Below are 15,676 nucleotides of genomic sequence, written 5' to 3'. Positions count from 1 at the left end.
TAAAAATAAATTTAAGCAAAAATACGTACCCAAAATTCGCATTTAGTACATAAGTAACTTCGCCTTAACTAGCATTAAATCATAATTTCAGTATATCAACTTCTACAATGGCCATTTAGTACGGTATTTTAATCAACATTTAATATTTGGAATAAGTTTTAGAAAACAACGACTAACTAGGCGAAGTTGGGGGCGGGTCGAAGAGTCAGGATATCTTACCATTTTTTTTTTTTCACCTTAAAACTTATTTTACGCACGTCATTGATAAAATCCTTGTGAATCCAATCAGCGAACGAAAAAACATGGAAGACTAACGTCAAACAAAATATCAGCGTAAAAGTGACCCCAATATTAAAACACGCAATACTCATACATAACGGACCAATTGCAACTCGTCAAAGTTTAGGTCTTGTTTTCTTCAACGAAACTTCGTTTGACCATGATGATTAGTCAATTTAAAATTTAAACCACCCAAACTACAATTGGCGTATTATAAAATAAGGCGCTGTGATTGGCTGTAGCGTTGACACTTGAAAATACATGACAATGGAAACAACTCTAAGTTGATGGTTTCATGCGATGTAGAAATGCAATATTTTTGTATGATAATTTATTATTTTATTTTAAAGTATATGAATATACAGGCTTATTATTTTTCCGTTTGTCACACATGTCTAAAGGCAATTAAGCCTCCGAACCAATTAATACATTGTATCGTTCATCTTAAAGGGCACCCGTGATGTTTAGTTAGGTGGCACAGAAATATGTCTGATAGGAATTAAAGTAAATATGATTGGTCAAAATCGAAAAAAAAAAACAGCTGGCATTTGGGGTTTTTAAATTTTGCTCTGATCAACATAAAACGGGTATCTGAGGATCTGAGAGGCCTTTTATTATGAATTTGAAACCAAATAAATAAAATGCATCAGGTTTGAATGTCAGAGGACCTTAACAACGATTTTAGGTCAAATATGAAAAAAAACATGCCCGCCATCTTGAATTTCTGCATTCTTCCGTTAAAGGTCCTTTCGGATATTCAGATATCGATTTTCATTATGATAAGAGCAAAAATAGAGATTTTCAAGATATCGGGCGTTTTTACCCAATCTGACCTCGGAATCATAATGTTGGGCCGATCTAATCCTCAGATATTGATTTTCATTATGATCAGAGAAAAAAATCAGAAATCCAAGATGGCGGGCGTTTGTTTCATTTGTGACCTCAGATTCATCATCATATTTCGTCATATTTGTACTAACAAAAAATGATCTAAATTGGTCCTCTAGGATCCTCAGATATCGATTTTCATCTTGATCAGAGCAAACACGCAGAGATTCGTATTGAACACTTCGTCGTAGGAACAGTTTGTATGGGAAAATATCATTATTGTTTTTTCTTCGCATTCTTTTCATATTTTTTCACCGTTCAAACCATCCCTGGACCTAAAAATATTCCAATACCAAAATTAGCCAAATCGGTCCAGCCGTGCGCGAATTTAACGAAAAGTTATAAATAGCAGCGAGATACCAGGAGTTAGTAAAAATTTATACATAAAATAGTACAACGACATACACTACAACGACGATTCGTATTTACTACCACAAATTTAAATTATCAAAACAACAACCTGAACAAATTTAAAATGAAAGTTTCTTACTATCAACGATTATTTTAAATGCATAACATCATCCCCATATAAAAGCTGTATTTATCAAGAGAAATTCTATTATTTCTTATCTGATTCTAGCTAAATTATACGTGAAAGGTAATCACGTGTTTTTTTCCAGTGTTTGCTGGAACGACTACCACATAATTTATCCGCACAATAAGGCATATTTCTTTTATAAAAGATATAATTTTAATACTTACTTCTTACTACGACTGTGACAACGGGCCGCCATTTGCGAACTAAGTAAATAGGTCCGCGGCACAAAGTTGTCGCCCCGCCCGCTTCGGCACAATGTGTGTGGGGTCATTTTGCAGAGCTAGTTCGTCATCTATGTTTATTATCAATCGTTGAATACAATGGACACGTTATTCTTGGCAAATTATTATTTTACTTGGGCGAAGTTGAGCACCAGTTGGTGAAATTAGTGTTCCCTACGGTAACTCTATCAAAACTATCTATTTTTGCCAAACCTTATTTGCAATGAATTCCAACATTTATCTTTTTTTATAAAGATTAATGAGAAATAGTTTGACATGCCTAATAGTAATCTATTTAACGCGTTTTGGTAAACTGGGCACAACTACATGCAAGTCGGGCCAAATAACTTATACTTAACTTAAGTTCAATATTTGTTAGTTATCTAATCATGTTTCATTCAAAACTTCGTTAAAATATAATATTAGGTATATTTAGTTCTAGTTAACCTAAGTAAATTTTAACGTTTACCAACAGCTACTACATTATAAACTATAATAATATCAAGGATAGGAAACGAAAAAAATAATAACTGTCGAATAATAACTTAAGTATATGAAAGAACGTATAAAAGTAATAAAAAAAAAGAAAAAAATACATAACTTATCTGATGGTTTACTATTTACAAAAGCGACGCCGACAATATCGATTACCTCCACCTGCGTAGCATATGTACACACACGCTAAATATTTAACCTATACATCCTTAATTAATTCCAATAACTTATTCAGTGCTGGGAGAAATAAATTAGGGATATTAACCTGCAGAAAACTAGATATCCATGTACCAAGACGCAGAACAACCAGGGTAGATAAACTTACTAACAGATATCAGGTGCATGAACAATAGATATTCGATAGCTGGTTGTGCCATAAGTAGCTTTAGCTGCCGAAATATACTGTTTCTTTTTTTATAATTTAATATGTCATACAATAAAATACAATTGTCATCGTTCGTGAATTTAAAAAGATTCCGATTTAATTCAACATTTATAAGTTATAACCTACTGCCCATGGTACCTGCCCGTACAATCCCTGAAGTATCAAATGCTGAATGCTTAGTAGAGCCTATTGTAAAGATGCTATGACGACAGGACACGGCAGCGAGGGGTACATGTCGTCGCCAGAACGGGGCTCGGCGCGGGCGCCCTACGAGGACCCCTACTACACGCAGTTCCTGGGTCCGGCGGCCGGCCGCCCCAACATTACCCCGGTCATCGATGAAGAGACCAGGTACGCCTTCATCTGATTCGTCGAACGCTATTAGCAATTTTTTACTATTTCCATTAAGTAATTCCGCTGATATCCAGCAGTATTCAATTTGTTTAAACTTGGTCGCACTTGTGTAGCGAGGGCGTGGTGATCGATGACGCGTACCAGATGTACGGCGTGAACGCCGTCGGCGGCGCGCCGCGGCCTATGCCGCGTCCGCCTTACGACGCCAGGTAACTACCTCTACGATGCTGACCTTCCTAATAAGTCTAATAACTAAATTAATATTTAATTTAAGCAAATACTTACCTTACAAAATTTGAACTATGATCTGAATACAAACTGTAAATCGTGTTGTCGATTTTTTTTTACTTTAGCGCATAAAATTTTAAATATTCAGAACAATGTTCGAAACAAGTGCTATGCGATATTGTGGCCACAATACCTAATAATTGATATATTAAAGTTGTTAAGCTAATAAATAAAGCATGGCGATTTTCAAAAGCTCCAGCGAATTTTGATGTCAAAACTAATAGCTATTAGAAAAGTTTCCTGTTAGAAGATGACTATGCGTGTACCATGGCTTTCCAGGCTTAATCCCCAAGTGGAAGATATACAACGCCTTCGAGTCGAGAAAATGGAGAGGCAGCTAGCTAATTTGACTGGCCTCGTTCAGAAAGCGCTCCAGGTGCCAGGCGCCGCGCCTGCACCCGCCGCACCTACTGCGCCCGCCGCCGCGCCACGCCAACAGTTCCAGTCCTACCAGCCCCGGTCCAACGCTCAAGGTAAATCGACCCGGCTAATTGACGACATGCGTAGTGTCTCATGTATTATTTGTACCTAAGTTTTATACAAACTTCGAGTTATTTGCATAATAATTAAACATCCCGTATGTTTATTATAGTGTGTGTGGATATTAGTTAATCGATCAAGAATGTTGTTGCCGTTCAGGGCTACGTTGGTTAATGTCGCTTGCGTTTTCCTGCACTCAGATGCCGCACGATTTCCCGGCAACGACCGCCCTCCAAAATTAGGGAGGGACAAATTTCGTAAGTGTAACCTCCGCGGCCCCAATCAACAAACTTTAAATGCTAATGTATTGCTAATGTTTTCTCTCAATACCGGCTACGATAGAAGCTTTTTACAGAATTAACCCCATTTCTATCAACTAAAATCACTTCTAACTTTTGTTTAATCCTGAACTTAAGTATACTGAGGATTAAAAATGAGAAATCAGACAAGTTTTTCCTTTGTCAAGTAGTATGTTACATAGATTTTGTTTTGTTCCTATTTTTAAATTTAGCTTTATTTTTATTATGTGGCCTGCATCTTACCTACAAGTATGTTTTTAGTACATTTTAATATTAGGTACAGTTAGCATCAAATTTGTAGCGATAGCTACAATGGTCAAATATATCGCAAGACATAGGTACCATATTAATTTGACAATGCAATTGCTATGATAACAAGAATAAATAAATAAATACACCACCACCACAGTAAGCTTGATAAGGCTTGTGTTGTGGGTACTATACGATTCTATACATATATTATATACAGTTATTTATAAATACTTGTATACATAGAAAACATCCATAACTCAGGAACGAATATTTGTTATAAAAACCACAAATAAATACCTTTACCAGGATTGGAAAAAGGCTAGGATAAGAGGTGGTCAAGAGTGTGTTGTGATACATTTGTTCGCATTGGCAGGCACTATCAATTTGGTGATGACTGTACGTGCCTCCCCACCCGGGTTTGTAATACAACCATTCCTACTTTTCTCACGAGAATAAACATAACCGCAAAATTGTGCTCGTGCGCATTTCCTGGCAAGAAAATTAATGAGATGAGTGTCGTGATGAATTCCGCGCGCAGCAGTTCAATGGCCCGGGAAGGGACACTTTCTCGGTAAACTCATTCACCTCGGGAAATATTTGGAAGCTACTTAAATGAGCAGATTATAACAACAACATTAGCAATGCATTTCGCATTTATCATTCATTATCACGCCGAACGCTTGCTTGCTCAGTCGTGTGGTTTTCTTATTTTCAGCTTACTTTTGATAAACAATTGTAGGTATTAGGTTTGTAATTCATCATCCCTCTCAATAATTTTCACTTGCACTCAATTCAAATGTACTCGCATCCCTTCATTTTCGCCTAATACAATCGTTTCATGAAAACTTGGAGTAAATCATAATTAGGAATCGGTCTTTTTGTTACCTCTCAATACTAAATTACTTGTAAAGTGCGAACTGTTGTACTCGAATCACACAGTCATTAAATTCCAAACTGACATTTTTAACACAAAAGTTAATATTTCTGTATTATTACGAGTAGGTATTGTCAAAGAAAATGCTGCCTCCTTTAAATAGTAGATCCATAAACGATTTATACTAAGGTATAATTCTTTTTCTCAAACTTGTAATGAAATGTTGACATGACTTACTTCAAATTAGGTCCGATATCAGGTGCGACGAGTGAAGATGATATGTAAAGGAATTTCTTACAGCCTTACACACTTAGGCCTGTAAGCCAACCTTCTTTTGTTTGTAAACGTCAAATTATGACACGTCTTGGCATTCAACCATAGAAACCTATAAGCAAAATTCTGCCTCTTTTTTTATTTTTTAGTGTTTTTTTTATTATTACTTTGGGGTTACTGAAAGGGGAACAAAAAATTCATTATTTTTACGACGCACGGTTTAGGAGATATAACCCCATAATTATTTTTTTTCAGTCATGCAGAAATATAGGGCTGTATCTCCTAACCCGTGCGTCGTAGCGTAAAAATGATCAAATTTTCGTTCCCCTTTCAGTAACCCCAAAGTAATACTAAAAAAAAAGCGGCCTAGTGCGAGTCGGACTCGCCCATGAAGGGTTCCGTACCATTTATGACGTATTAAAAAAACTACTTACTAGATCTCGTTCAAACCAATTTTCGGTGGAAGTTTGCATGGTAATGTATATCATATATTTTTTTTAGATTTTTCATTCTGTTATTTTAGAAGTTACAGGTGGGGGGGGGGGACACACATTTTTTCACTTTGGAAGTGTCTCTCGGGCAAACTATTCAGTTGAATGATATTAGAAAAAAATTAGAAAAAATAGAAAAAATGATATTAGAAACCTCAATATCATTTTTAAAGACCTATCCATAGATATCCCACACGTATGGGTTTGATGAAAAAAGATTTTTTGAGTTTCAGTTCTAAGTATGGGGAACCCCCAAAATTTATTGTTTTTTTTTTCTATTTTTTTGTAAAAATCCTAATGCGGTTCATAGAATACATCTACTTACCAAGTTTGAACAGTATAGCTCTTATAGTTTCAGAAAAAAGTGGCGGTGACATAATCGGACAGACAGACGGACATGACGAATCTATAAGGGTTCCGTTTTTTGCCATTTGGCTACGGAACCCTAATAAAAGGTAAAAAAAAAGAAAAGAAAAAATCGTAATGACGTGCGTCGTAGGGCCAAAATAATTATATTTTTGATCCCCTTCAATACCGAACTTAATATGGAAATTATTTCATTGCAAGTTTGAGAAAAGCACTATACAAATCTCGGCGAGAAGCGGGGCTGCCGGCCGCGTATCCCTATGCGACATCGCTACACTCGGCCGATTCTTGGCCTGCAACCCTTCGTTTCCCGTCCTCTATAGTAATGTACTATTTCTGGATCCTTAGGCCCTGGTTTCTCTGACCACACGCCGCCGGCGACCGGCGACCGACGCGTGTCCGCGACCGGCGACGTTCGAATGTTATGTTCGGAAATGTTTGAGGGTGGTTTCTCTGAAACGTCGCCGGCGGCGGGTAGGACGGCGTGCGAAGGTCACACGCCGCACGCGTCGGTCGGTATCATTTCTGTAGAATAGCGACGGACGGCGGGTGGCGTGTTGATATTGAAAATGACTCTTTTCACAAAAGATAACGATGAATTGTTGATTACTTTGTTCGTTGTAATCCTATTTTGAGTTAAGTAAGATGTAGTACTTAATTAAAAATATTTCGGATTACCCAAAAGTAACTTCCAATTAAGTTTTTGTTAGTATGGAAATACTAAGTAAATGTTGATTATATTAGATAAAACAAATAGTGATTTTTGATAGAAGTACATACTTATATTATGTTTACGTTATTTTTTATAACTTAAAGTAAAGTTATGTTTCGTAATAAGGATGAAAATGATACGTCAGACTGATTTATTACGCACTTACAATTAATAACTGATTTTTTTTTTTCAAAAATAAATGTTATATTTTGATTCGATTTATTTTATTATAAGTACATACCTTATAGTCACCGCTAGTTTTTGAGCTGGGGAAATGGGTTCGGGATATTTGTTACTTGGCTTCGTAGTAATATCACGTTCAATCAAGTTCAATACTTTTGCGAACTGTTCTCGAGATAGTCTGAAGTACGATGTAAATTTTTCTTCACTGCACTGCAAGTGTTTCACAATCAGGGTAAAAAATGCACCTTCTTTTTGTCGGTTTTTAAAAATGTCACTTGGCTCTTTTCTTTTTTTTTTGATGAGATTAATATTTCATCATCTTCTTCTTCTTCTAACAATAAAAATGTAAGTATGTTTTTGTCCATTTTGCTCAACGAAACAAGACACAACAGTTCAAAAAGTAGACACTGCGCGACATAGCATATGATTTCTAAATCATCGGTCGCCGGCGACGGGTTACCAAGAGTCAGAAAGCCCACTCAACCGCGACCGACGCGCGTTCACACGCCGCCGGTCGCGTGCGGCGGGTCAGAGAATCCAGCGCCTAAGACTTCGGTCACACTGACGCGGATCCGATGTGTGAGCGAGACAGCGCTATGCACATTATATAGTGATGACCCGACGTTTTTTTTAATACACCTACTAATTATACATCTCTCTAGATGTACGGTGATGATGGTGGTATAAAAAATAAGTATTGATTTTTATAACACCTAAAGCGGCAATGAATTTTAAGAATGAGATATTAATATGATCTTATACCTTTAAACGAGCAATTCTTGTATATTTATATATTTCGGGTAGGGTTTGCACGACGGATCTGACATGTACGGGAAGATCCGTGGATCCGGGTCCAGATCCGGATAATTTCATAAATTTCGGATCCAGATTGCAAACCCTAATTTCGGGGATCTCAGAAACGGCTTTGACGATTTCTTTGAAATTTGCTATGTATGGGAGTTTTCGGAGGCGAAACATTGATCTGGCTAGGTGTTATGTATCTCTGGGAAAATGCGCATATTTGAGTATTAATATGTTTTCCGAACAAAGCTCGGTCTCCCGTGTATTATTTATTTATTTATACTTTTATTGCACATAAAATATTAAGTACAAATGGTGGACTTAATGCCTTAAGGCATTCTCTACCACTGGCTCAAAAAGAGACATTACTCGTCCTCGCTTCAGTGTACAGCAAGTGATGTGAAAAAGAGATTACAATGTGCAGATCACGTAATAAACTTCCAATATACGTTCTAGTGTGTACGTACGGGTAGTCTCAAAAGTGCAAAAACCTGTACAGGCTATAAGTACTACACCTATCACGGATGCAAGGCTTGTATTAAGTTATTCGGAGTTGTTGGATAATGCGGGGATGACGATGATAGCACAAGTCTGTATAATTGGACACCCATCAATTAGCCTTACCTGCAACATACATCGTAACTAAATATATTTACAAAACGGCTCACACTAAGTGACATCAATAGATGACCGACTTAATTTGTTTCACAGTAAAACCGTAATTCATTTAAATATACTCGGTGATGCTCGTGCAACCATCCAGCTGTTTTGGTAGGGAAGGAACATAGGAACGGACTTATATTCAACTCAAATCCAAAACCCTCCTATTTTAGATTTAGCGCATTCGGATAAAAAAGTAGTATGAAACCAAGATTTGTAAGGCAGGTTGATATGTCACTGCGAATGGTACATACTTACAAATACTTGTAGTATTATAATGTTGGTTACTTTTTATGGGAACGTCTAAGTAATTATTTTATTTGTAAGTGCATTTTTTTAATTTAATACTTTTGCGTAACTGCATTGCATTTTCTATCTTTTTCTTGTAAACAAACTACATTCTTAAGGCACTGTAAATCTACTGGGTGAAATTGAAAGAGGAATCTTGAATAAAATATCGCATAAATAATAGAAGTTACTTAGGTACAATAAATGCTTTCATATGCCCGCAATATGGTAAGCATACATACATATATTGATTTGCTATATGTAGGTATTATGGCGCTTTGTTACTCCGTCTGTTCATAAATGGTATGTTTCTGAAAATGGTATGTTTACTGGCGGGAAAGTATCGGAAGTAAAAGAAAACTGTAATAGATGAAATATCAAATTATACACCATAATATTGAAAAATGCTTCAACTATTATGCTGAATAAGCAATATATGTAAGCAAAAATATTTTTATAAGATGGTGGTATTTTTCCTTCTTTCAAAGAAAAGGTGCCAAATTCGTAGTGAGAAATTGTGGGACTGACAATTTGTAGGTAGTTTTAAAATCCTTATCTAACATATAATTAGCCTGTGAATACTTTTTTTAACATGATCATGAATGGTCGTAAAAAATACTTTCATTATAAGTGAATTATATAAGAATGAATTCTAGGGGTTATTCCCACTAATTACCACCAAGTTCTTACGAGTGGTAACTACTACCGACCGACTAGGTACTACCAAACCGAGTTGGTGGTAACTAATGGGATTTTTTTCCCAGTAGTTACCACTGGTAAAAAAGGTGGGAAATTATTTTCCCAGTAGCCACCACCAAAATTTTGTTACAGTTCAATACTAAAAAAAACAGTAGAAATAGTAAAGGATAAATAAATAGTGCTTTAATAAATAGTTATAAGCTGATTAGTGTTTCAGTTAACTGCTTTAAAAGTGATCAAAATTTTTAAAACCGGTGCAAGTGCATAAAATTAAAAGTTAAAGAGACATTAACGTTTGCTTGAAATTTATCTTATTAATTGTAAATTGAACTAATTGTGACGTTATCTATGAAACCTCAATCTTTTGTCGAGGGCGCTTACGCCGCACTGCGTAGCGCAGCGATGTATTTGTATAAGAGCATCGCTGATAATGGCGTAAGCGCCATTGACAATAAGGTCCGTTTCAATAAATAACGTCAAACAAATCAGTCAAAGATCGACTGTTTTTTTTGATCATTTTTAAGGCAGTTTACTGAAACAGTAATCGACTTATAATGAAACTAATAACTAATTAACTTATAATCAATTCGACTTAATTAATTATTCATTAAAGCACTCTATATTTAGACTGTTTTTATTAGTATTGAACGCTAACCAAATTTTGGTGGTAACTACTGGGAAAAAAATCCTACTTTTTCCCAGTAGTTACCGTTGGAAAAAGGTGGGAAAAAAATCCCGGTAGTTACCACTGGTAACAACTTGGTAGTAACTAGTTGAAATAACCCAAATCTAGTAGTAAAGTTTAACAGGTTGTCGTATAAATTGTAAAAACTAAAATACTTTCTAATTACTTTAATGCGTTTATAGTTACATTAGTACGTGCTTTATGATCTAATTAAACTTCAATTCTCGATGAGATTCCTCGGTATATTTCATCCTGTATCGTTTTATTTAGTAGGTACTCATAGTTTGAGCAACATACTAACACGTTTTCATTAGTTAGTACACACGCTAAAAATAAACGCGGATGTTATTTTATCAACATTATAATATGCAACATTTAATGCAAAAATAAAGCGATATCTCCATAGTTTATTGCTATTGGTTGAGTTGGCTCCACACTAGAGAGCTTGTCGATGAGCGCGGCCGTACATGTGTTCTCGTCTCACCTATATCCTGACTGAGTATACTGAGTACTTCCTCATTTGTGATTTCAGAAAAATCAGTGTCATTTGAGAAATCGGTATCCTTTAGCGATGACCCACCAGATATGAACTCACCCATTCAACATTCGCCCCAACATTCAGGTATGCATACAAATCGTAATATTTATGTATTACCCAAGTTACATCTATATTCATAGAGTCGGGTTGTTTGTAGCTTTGCAGAATGATACTGATTGTAAATTATGCAGCTCGGTATATTTAATAATGGTTTTTAAACTTTCCTATATAGAATTCAGTGTCACCTTTTATCCTAGACGAAGATGAAGAATGAGCATAATTACTTAATAGATATAGAACAGTTGAGTTGAGAGTAGTGGTTGTGGCGCACGCGCACGCTCATGCCTGCGGTCGTAGCTCGCACCGCTGCGACTCGAAGCTTGGTGAATTAGTGCCTCTAACATTTCTGCCAATATCCATTTCTTGTATCGCAGTTACTCTGCCCTATAGTAAATATTACACTTGAAAAATAAAAATAATAATAGGTACGTCAACTTTAACATGCATACTAGTTTTAATACCCCATTCAGTCCTTTTCATGAATAAGCCATCAACTGTTATCCAAATTAGGTATGTACAAAGTCTTAAAAAAACAAGTTGCATTGTACATTCATAACGTACTCATATTTAACGTCAGACTGATAACAATTTGAAAAACAACTTTGTCATTGTCATTATGCATTTATTTCAGTAGTCATATTTTTGCTGTCATCATGAAGTTTTTTATTTGAATACCTACGTTTAATATCCTAACGTTTATATTTGTAATCACGTTAAGGAACGATTGTCCACATTGTTGAGTTTTTCTAGGTCCGATCTCCTTTGCTGTTAATCTATCTCTCTAGTCACTCATAGATAAGATCATAACCATGTTCATAATTCTTGTATTTGATTTCTTTCCGCTTACTTCTTTGCCATAACAAGCTGATACAAAGCCAACAAAACCGGCAATCAAGTCGTCGACATTGCCGAGGACCTCGTCACAAGGTAATTTTATAAAATACATTTTAAAATATTTAAAGAAAAACTCACGTAATTTATTCATCGCTATTGGCGACATGTTTCGAACCTTGGGGGTCCTTCAGGCTTTACTGCGCGCGTGCAACGGGCGGTGAAGCGAGCGGCTCGTGCAGTGCAGCCATCGTGAGCACTCAAGCCTGAGGAAGGACCCCCGATGGGTTCCAAACATGTCGCTAATAGCGACTAATAATTTGTGTGAGTTTTAACAGCTTTTCATTAAATATTTTAAAAAATGTCTCACAAAATTTTGATTTCGAAAATACATTTTACTTAAGATGCCTTTCATGTAGGTTTCTAGATTCATGAAATACTAAGAGTGTACTTGTCAATATTACATAAAATCAAATTAAAGTTGCCAGAGATAAAAAAGAAGATAAAACATAGGTTCAGTACCACCATGATTTTCCCGCGCCCGTAGTCGATAGCAACTTTGTAAGATCACTCCATAGATAAACTAAAAGTCCACTCCTGCAGTGCATCTCACTCGTACTGATAAGTATGTACATTGTTGCCAGCAAGATGAATTGCGAGTGAGTTTACGTAGTCGCTGGCAAATACTGCCACGGTAAACTCATAGTAAAGGTACTGTACTTTAATACGAGTATGTATGTCGGCGGCCGATCGTAAGATCAGGCAGATCGTAATGTTCCTGTGTAATGTTTTGACGGTACTCACATTAAACCAATAGATAGTTAGGGTAGGTTCGTTAGGTTGCTTCATAGATGCGATGGGCAAACTGTCCAAAAATAAGAACCCCGCGTAAAGGGGCTCCGTCGACTCAGGGAATGAGACAAAGATTTTCACGTTTTACATATACCTAGGAATTGTACGATCTTCCTGATCTTACTATCGGCCGCCGACATGTATAAATATATATGATATATGCAAACTTAGAAATCAAAACTTTAAGATAAGTACTTATCTAATGAACTTACGATATAAATAGCTGAATTGCCTGATGTAGGATTTAACTCTTACTCTAAGCCTTACTTGCAGTAGGAACAGGCTTTCAATTATATTAGTCAGTATAAAGGTTGATAAGTTTAGCTAAGAAAATATTGCAGAACGTGACCGTCTCAAGCCGGCGCCGCCTCCCAAGCCGGCCGGCCTGGTCGGCCAGCAGCTGGCGCTGGTGTCGCAGAAGATATACACCATCAACGTCACGCCAGACTTTTTCAATGACATGCGCGTCTTGCAGAAGCAGAGCCGTGATTTGCGGATTGAGGTCTCTTAAAAAAATCAAGTTATTTATTTCTTTATAGTGTATGTAATACAATAGTTTGAGTTTGTGTTGTATGTTGCCTATGCGAATTCCAAATAAATTTTCATGTAGAGTGTCAACGTATGCCTTCTTATTTGTTTTGCAGACTCGAAATTTAAGACGTTCGACACTGTCGCACGCCATACAGATGAGGCAGCTGATGGCCGACACCATCGTGAAAATAGGCGCCCTCGCCGCGAGCTTCTATGAACGCGACCCGGAATCGGTACACCTACGCTTTTAGACACTTTTCTACTACCACTGCTATCATTGATCATTTTTATAATTAATTATGTCAGGTAGGCAAATATACCTCAAAAATAACCGCACTCAAATAATCTAAATATTATTTAGCAACTCACGCGTGAAGAGGAAATCTACCGGCAAGATATGCTACTATTGGAGAACGACTTGTATGAACTGGAGGCTACTGTTGAACGTCTTCGCGGTCAAGCTGCTAACAGGTACAAAATAAATACAATTATTTTCAAAAATTGTGTTGTATTTTACAGTAGATATAAAACAAACAAAAGCACAAAATTACGTCCAAAAATTTAAAAAAAATGGAAGCGATCATAAAATATTGTGCCAAAATAATAGTAAAAAGACACCAAAAATAAAATAATCATGTTGATGTTTCAGGGAGACCCGTGTCAATATGGCAGACATCGAACGCATTGCCATGGTGCTATCCAAGAGCAGCAAAACCGTCGCTGACTGGAAACTTAAGTTCCCGATTCTACAAGATACGATGAAAGTTAAATTGGCTTCGGAGATGGAAAAGGTATTATTAAAATAGTAATAAAATACTGAAATCTTAAAAGAGATTTTCTTATTATATACGATACACCACGTTCATTACAGGTGGTGCGCAAAGAAAAAATGCTAGAAGAGGAACCGGAACGTCTTGAACTAGCTTTGCGTCGATGTAAAAAACTTACTGGAACATTAGTGACACTAAAAAGGTAAATTGTATAGCAGGTTTATTATAGTAACGTTTATCGAGCATTTCATAATTTGATAATGCATAACCGTGTATTGAACCTCTCCTCATCGAATTTCTTCAAATTTATATCTAAAATTTAGACAAACAGAGGGTAGTTCGGCTCGTACGCGATATCAAACTTTTGCTGTGCTCGGTGTTTAAATAAAGAGTTAAAAGTGTTTTTTACGACAAATACCAGCAAATTTCTGTGAAATATAGTGAAACAATTTAACACAAGTGTTATCCATGAAAAATAATACCAAAAAAGTGAAAATTTGTGGTAAAAGTTAAAATAGTGCATCCTACCCACAACTTGTACTAATATCAACTAAATCGTTTAATAGAATAAAAATAATTTAATTAATATCAAAAACAACAACGAAGTGTTCCAAGCAGTAAATCAAGTGGTGCTAAGTGCATAATCATTGGTTGTGACTCTTGTTCGACCAAACTCTGCCAAGAATGTGCAAGATTCTCACCAACAGAGGTGCGCGTGTTTGAGTTATAAACAGTACAAAGAGTGGTTCAATTCTTGTGCACGGACTGCAAAAAAGCTATGCGTGAGCTTCCAAACATTCTACAGTCGATGAAACTGCTCCAAAAACAGGTACCTAGAAGATCTGAAAAGACGCAATGACATTGCGAGCCGGGAGGAGGTCATTTAAGAATTGATTGAGCGGAAATAACGGGCCAAAAATGTCATTATCTTTAACATACCTGAAAGTTCGTCCAACCAACCGGAAGAAAGGAATCACATGATGTGCGAGAATGTGAAAAAAATTGTAGCCACTATAACTGGGGAGGTCAACATGTCCGGCGTTAAGGTTGTGCGTCTCGGATACCCAGGTAACGGTTCGGCCAGACCGAGACCAACCAAAATCATATTTAACAACAAACACACAACAAACACGCAACATCGAAGATTCTTAAAAACAAAGGCAAGCACTCCAACGCCAAGAACATGAAGTCTGACTAAACACCTTCACAACAGGAGTACCTTAAAATGCTGCGCACAGAATTGGAGGAACGCACCAATGAAGGAGAAGATAACCTTACAATTAAATTCATAAACGGTTGCCCTAAATAATCACTTTATCAAAAAAACAAGCCACCCAACAATAACATCATGCAAACAATACAATTCTACCTATTTTAGACTATACCATAATATACACTATCTTAGGCTCGTAACAACCTAAATTTGACCTATTTCCTACTCGTGTTCTTACATACAAATCCAAGCCGATAATCATAGCTGTGACTGAAACATGGTTAAATGTGAATATACCCAATAACTTAGTGAGTATTCCGGGTTATGTTATGGTCTATACAGGAAGGACCGGGTTGACCGAAGAGTCGGA

The 15,676-nt window shown here is 36.5% G+C and overlaps 1 protein-coding gene across 13 annotated transcripts in view; it reads left to right on the top strand.

The window, feature by feature from the left end:
• Window positions 1–15,676, top strand: part of LOC133517668 (coiled-coil domain-containing protein AGAP005037) — a 173,349-nt gene that overhangs the window by 119,945 nt on the left and 37,728 nt on the right. For 10 of the 13 annotated variants that reach the window (XM_061851030.1, XM_061851047.1, XM_061851039.1 and 7 more), the window contains 11 exons: window positions 3,019–3,157; window positions 3,274–3,369; window positions 3,728–3,921; window positions 4,129–4,185; window positions 11,044–11,133; window positions 11,974–12,036; window positions 13,134–13,294; window positions 13,437–13,556; window positions 13,685–13,794; window positions 13,973–14,114; window positions 14,195–14,295. In XM_061851030.1, coding sequence (XP_061707014.1) covers window positions 3,019–3,157; window positions 3,274–3,369; window positions 3,728–3,921; window positions 4,129–4,185; window positions 11,044–11,133; window positions 11,974–12,036; window positions 13,134–13,294; window positions 13,437–13,556; window positions 13,685–13,794; window positions 13,973–14,114; window positions 14,195–14,295 — 1,273 coding nt within the window. The remainder of the gene's footprint in view (window positions 1–3,018; window positions 3,158–3,273; window positions 3,370–3,727; window positions 3,922–4,128; window positions 4,186–11,043; window positions 11,134–11,973; window positions 12,037–13,133; window positions 13,295–13,436; window positions 13,557–13,684; window positions 13,795–13,972; window positions 14,115–14,194; window positions 14,296–15,676) is intronic. The other 3 variants (XM_061851061.1, XM_061851051.1, XM_061851074.1) reach the window with 3 other exon arrangements.

Source organism: Cydia pomonella, chromosome 1 (genome assembly GCF_033807575.1).
Source record: "Cydia pomonella isolate Wapato2018A chromosome 1, ilCydPomo1, whole genome shotgun sequence".
NCBI lineage: Eukaryota > Metazoa > Arthropoda > Insecta > Lepidoptera > Tortricidae > Cydia > Cydia pomonella.
Note: the sequence above shows the minus strand (reverse complement) of the source record. Positions and strands in the feature narration are given on the sequence as shown.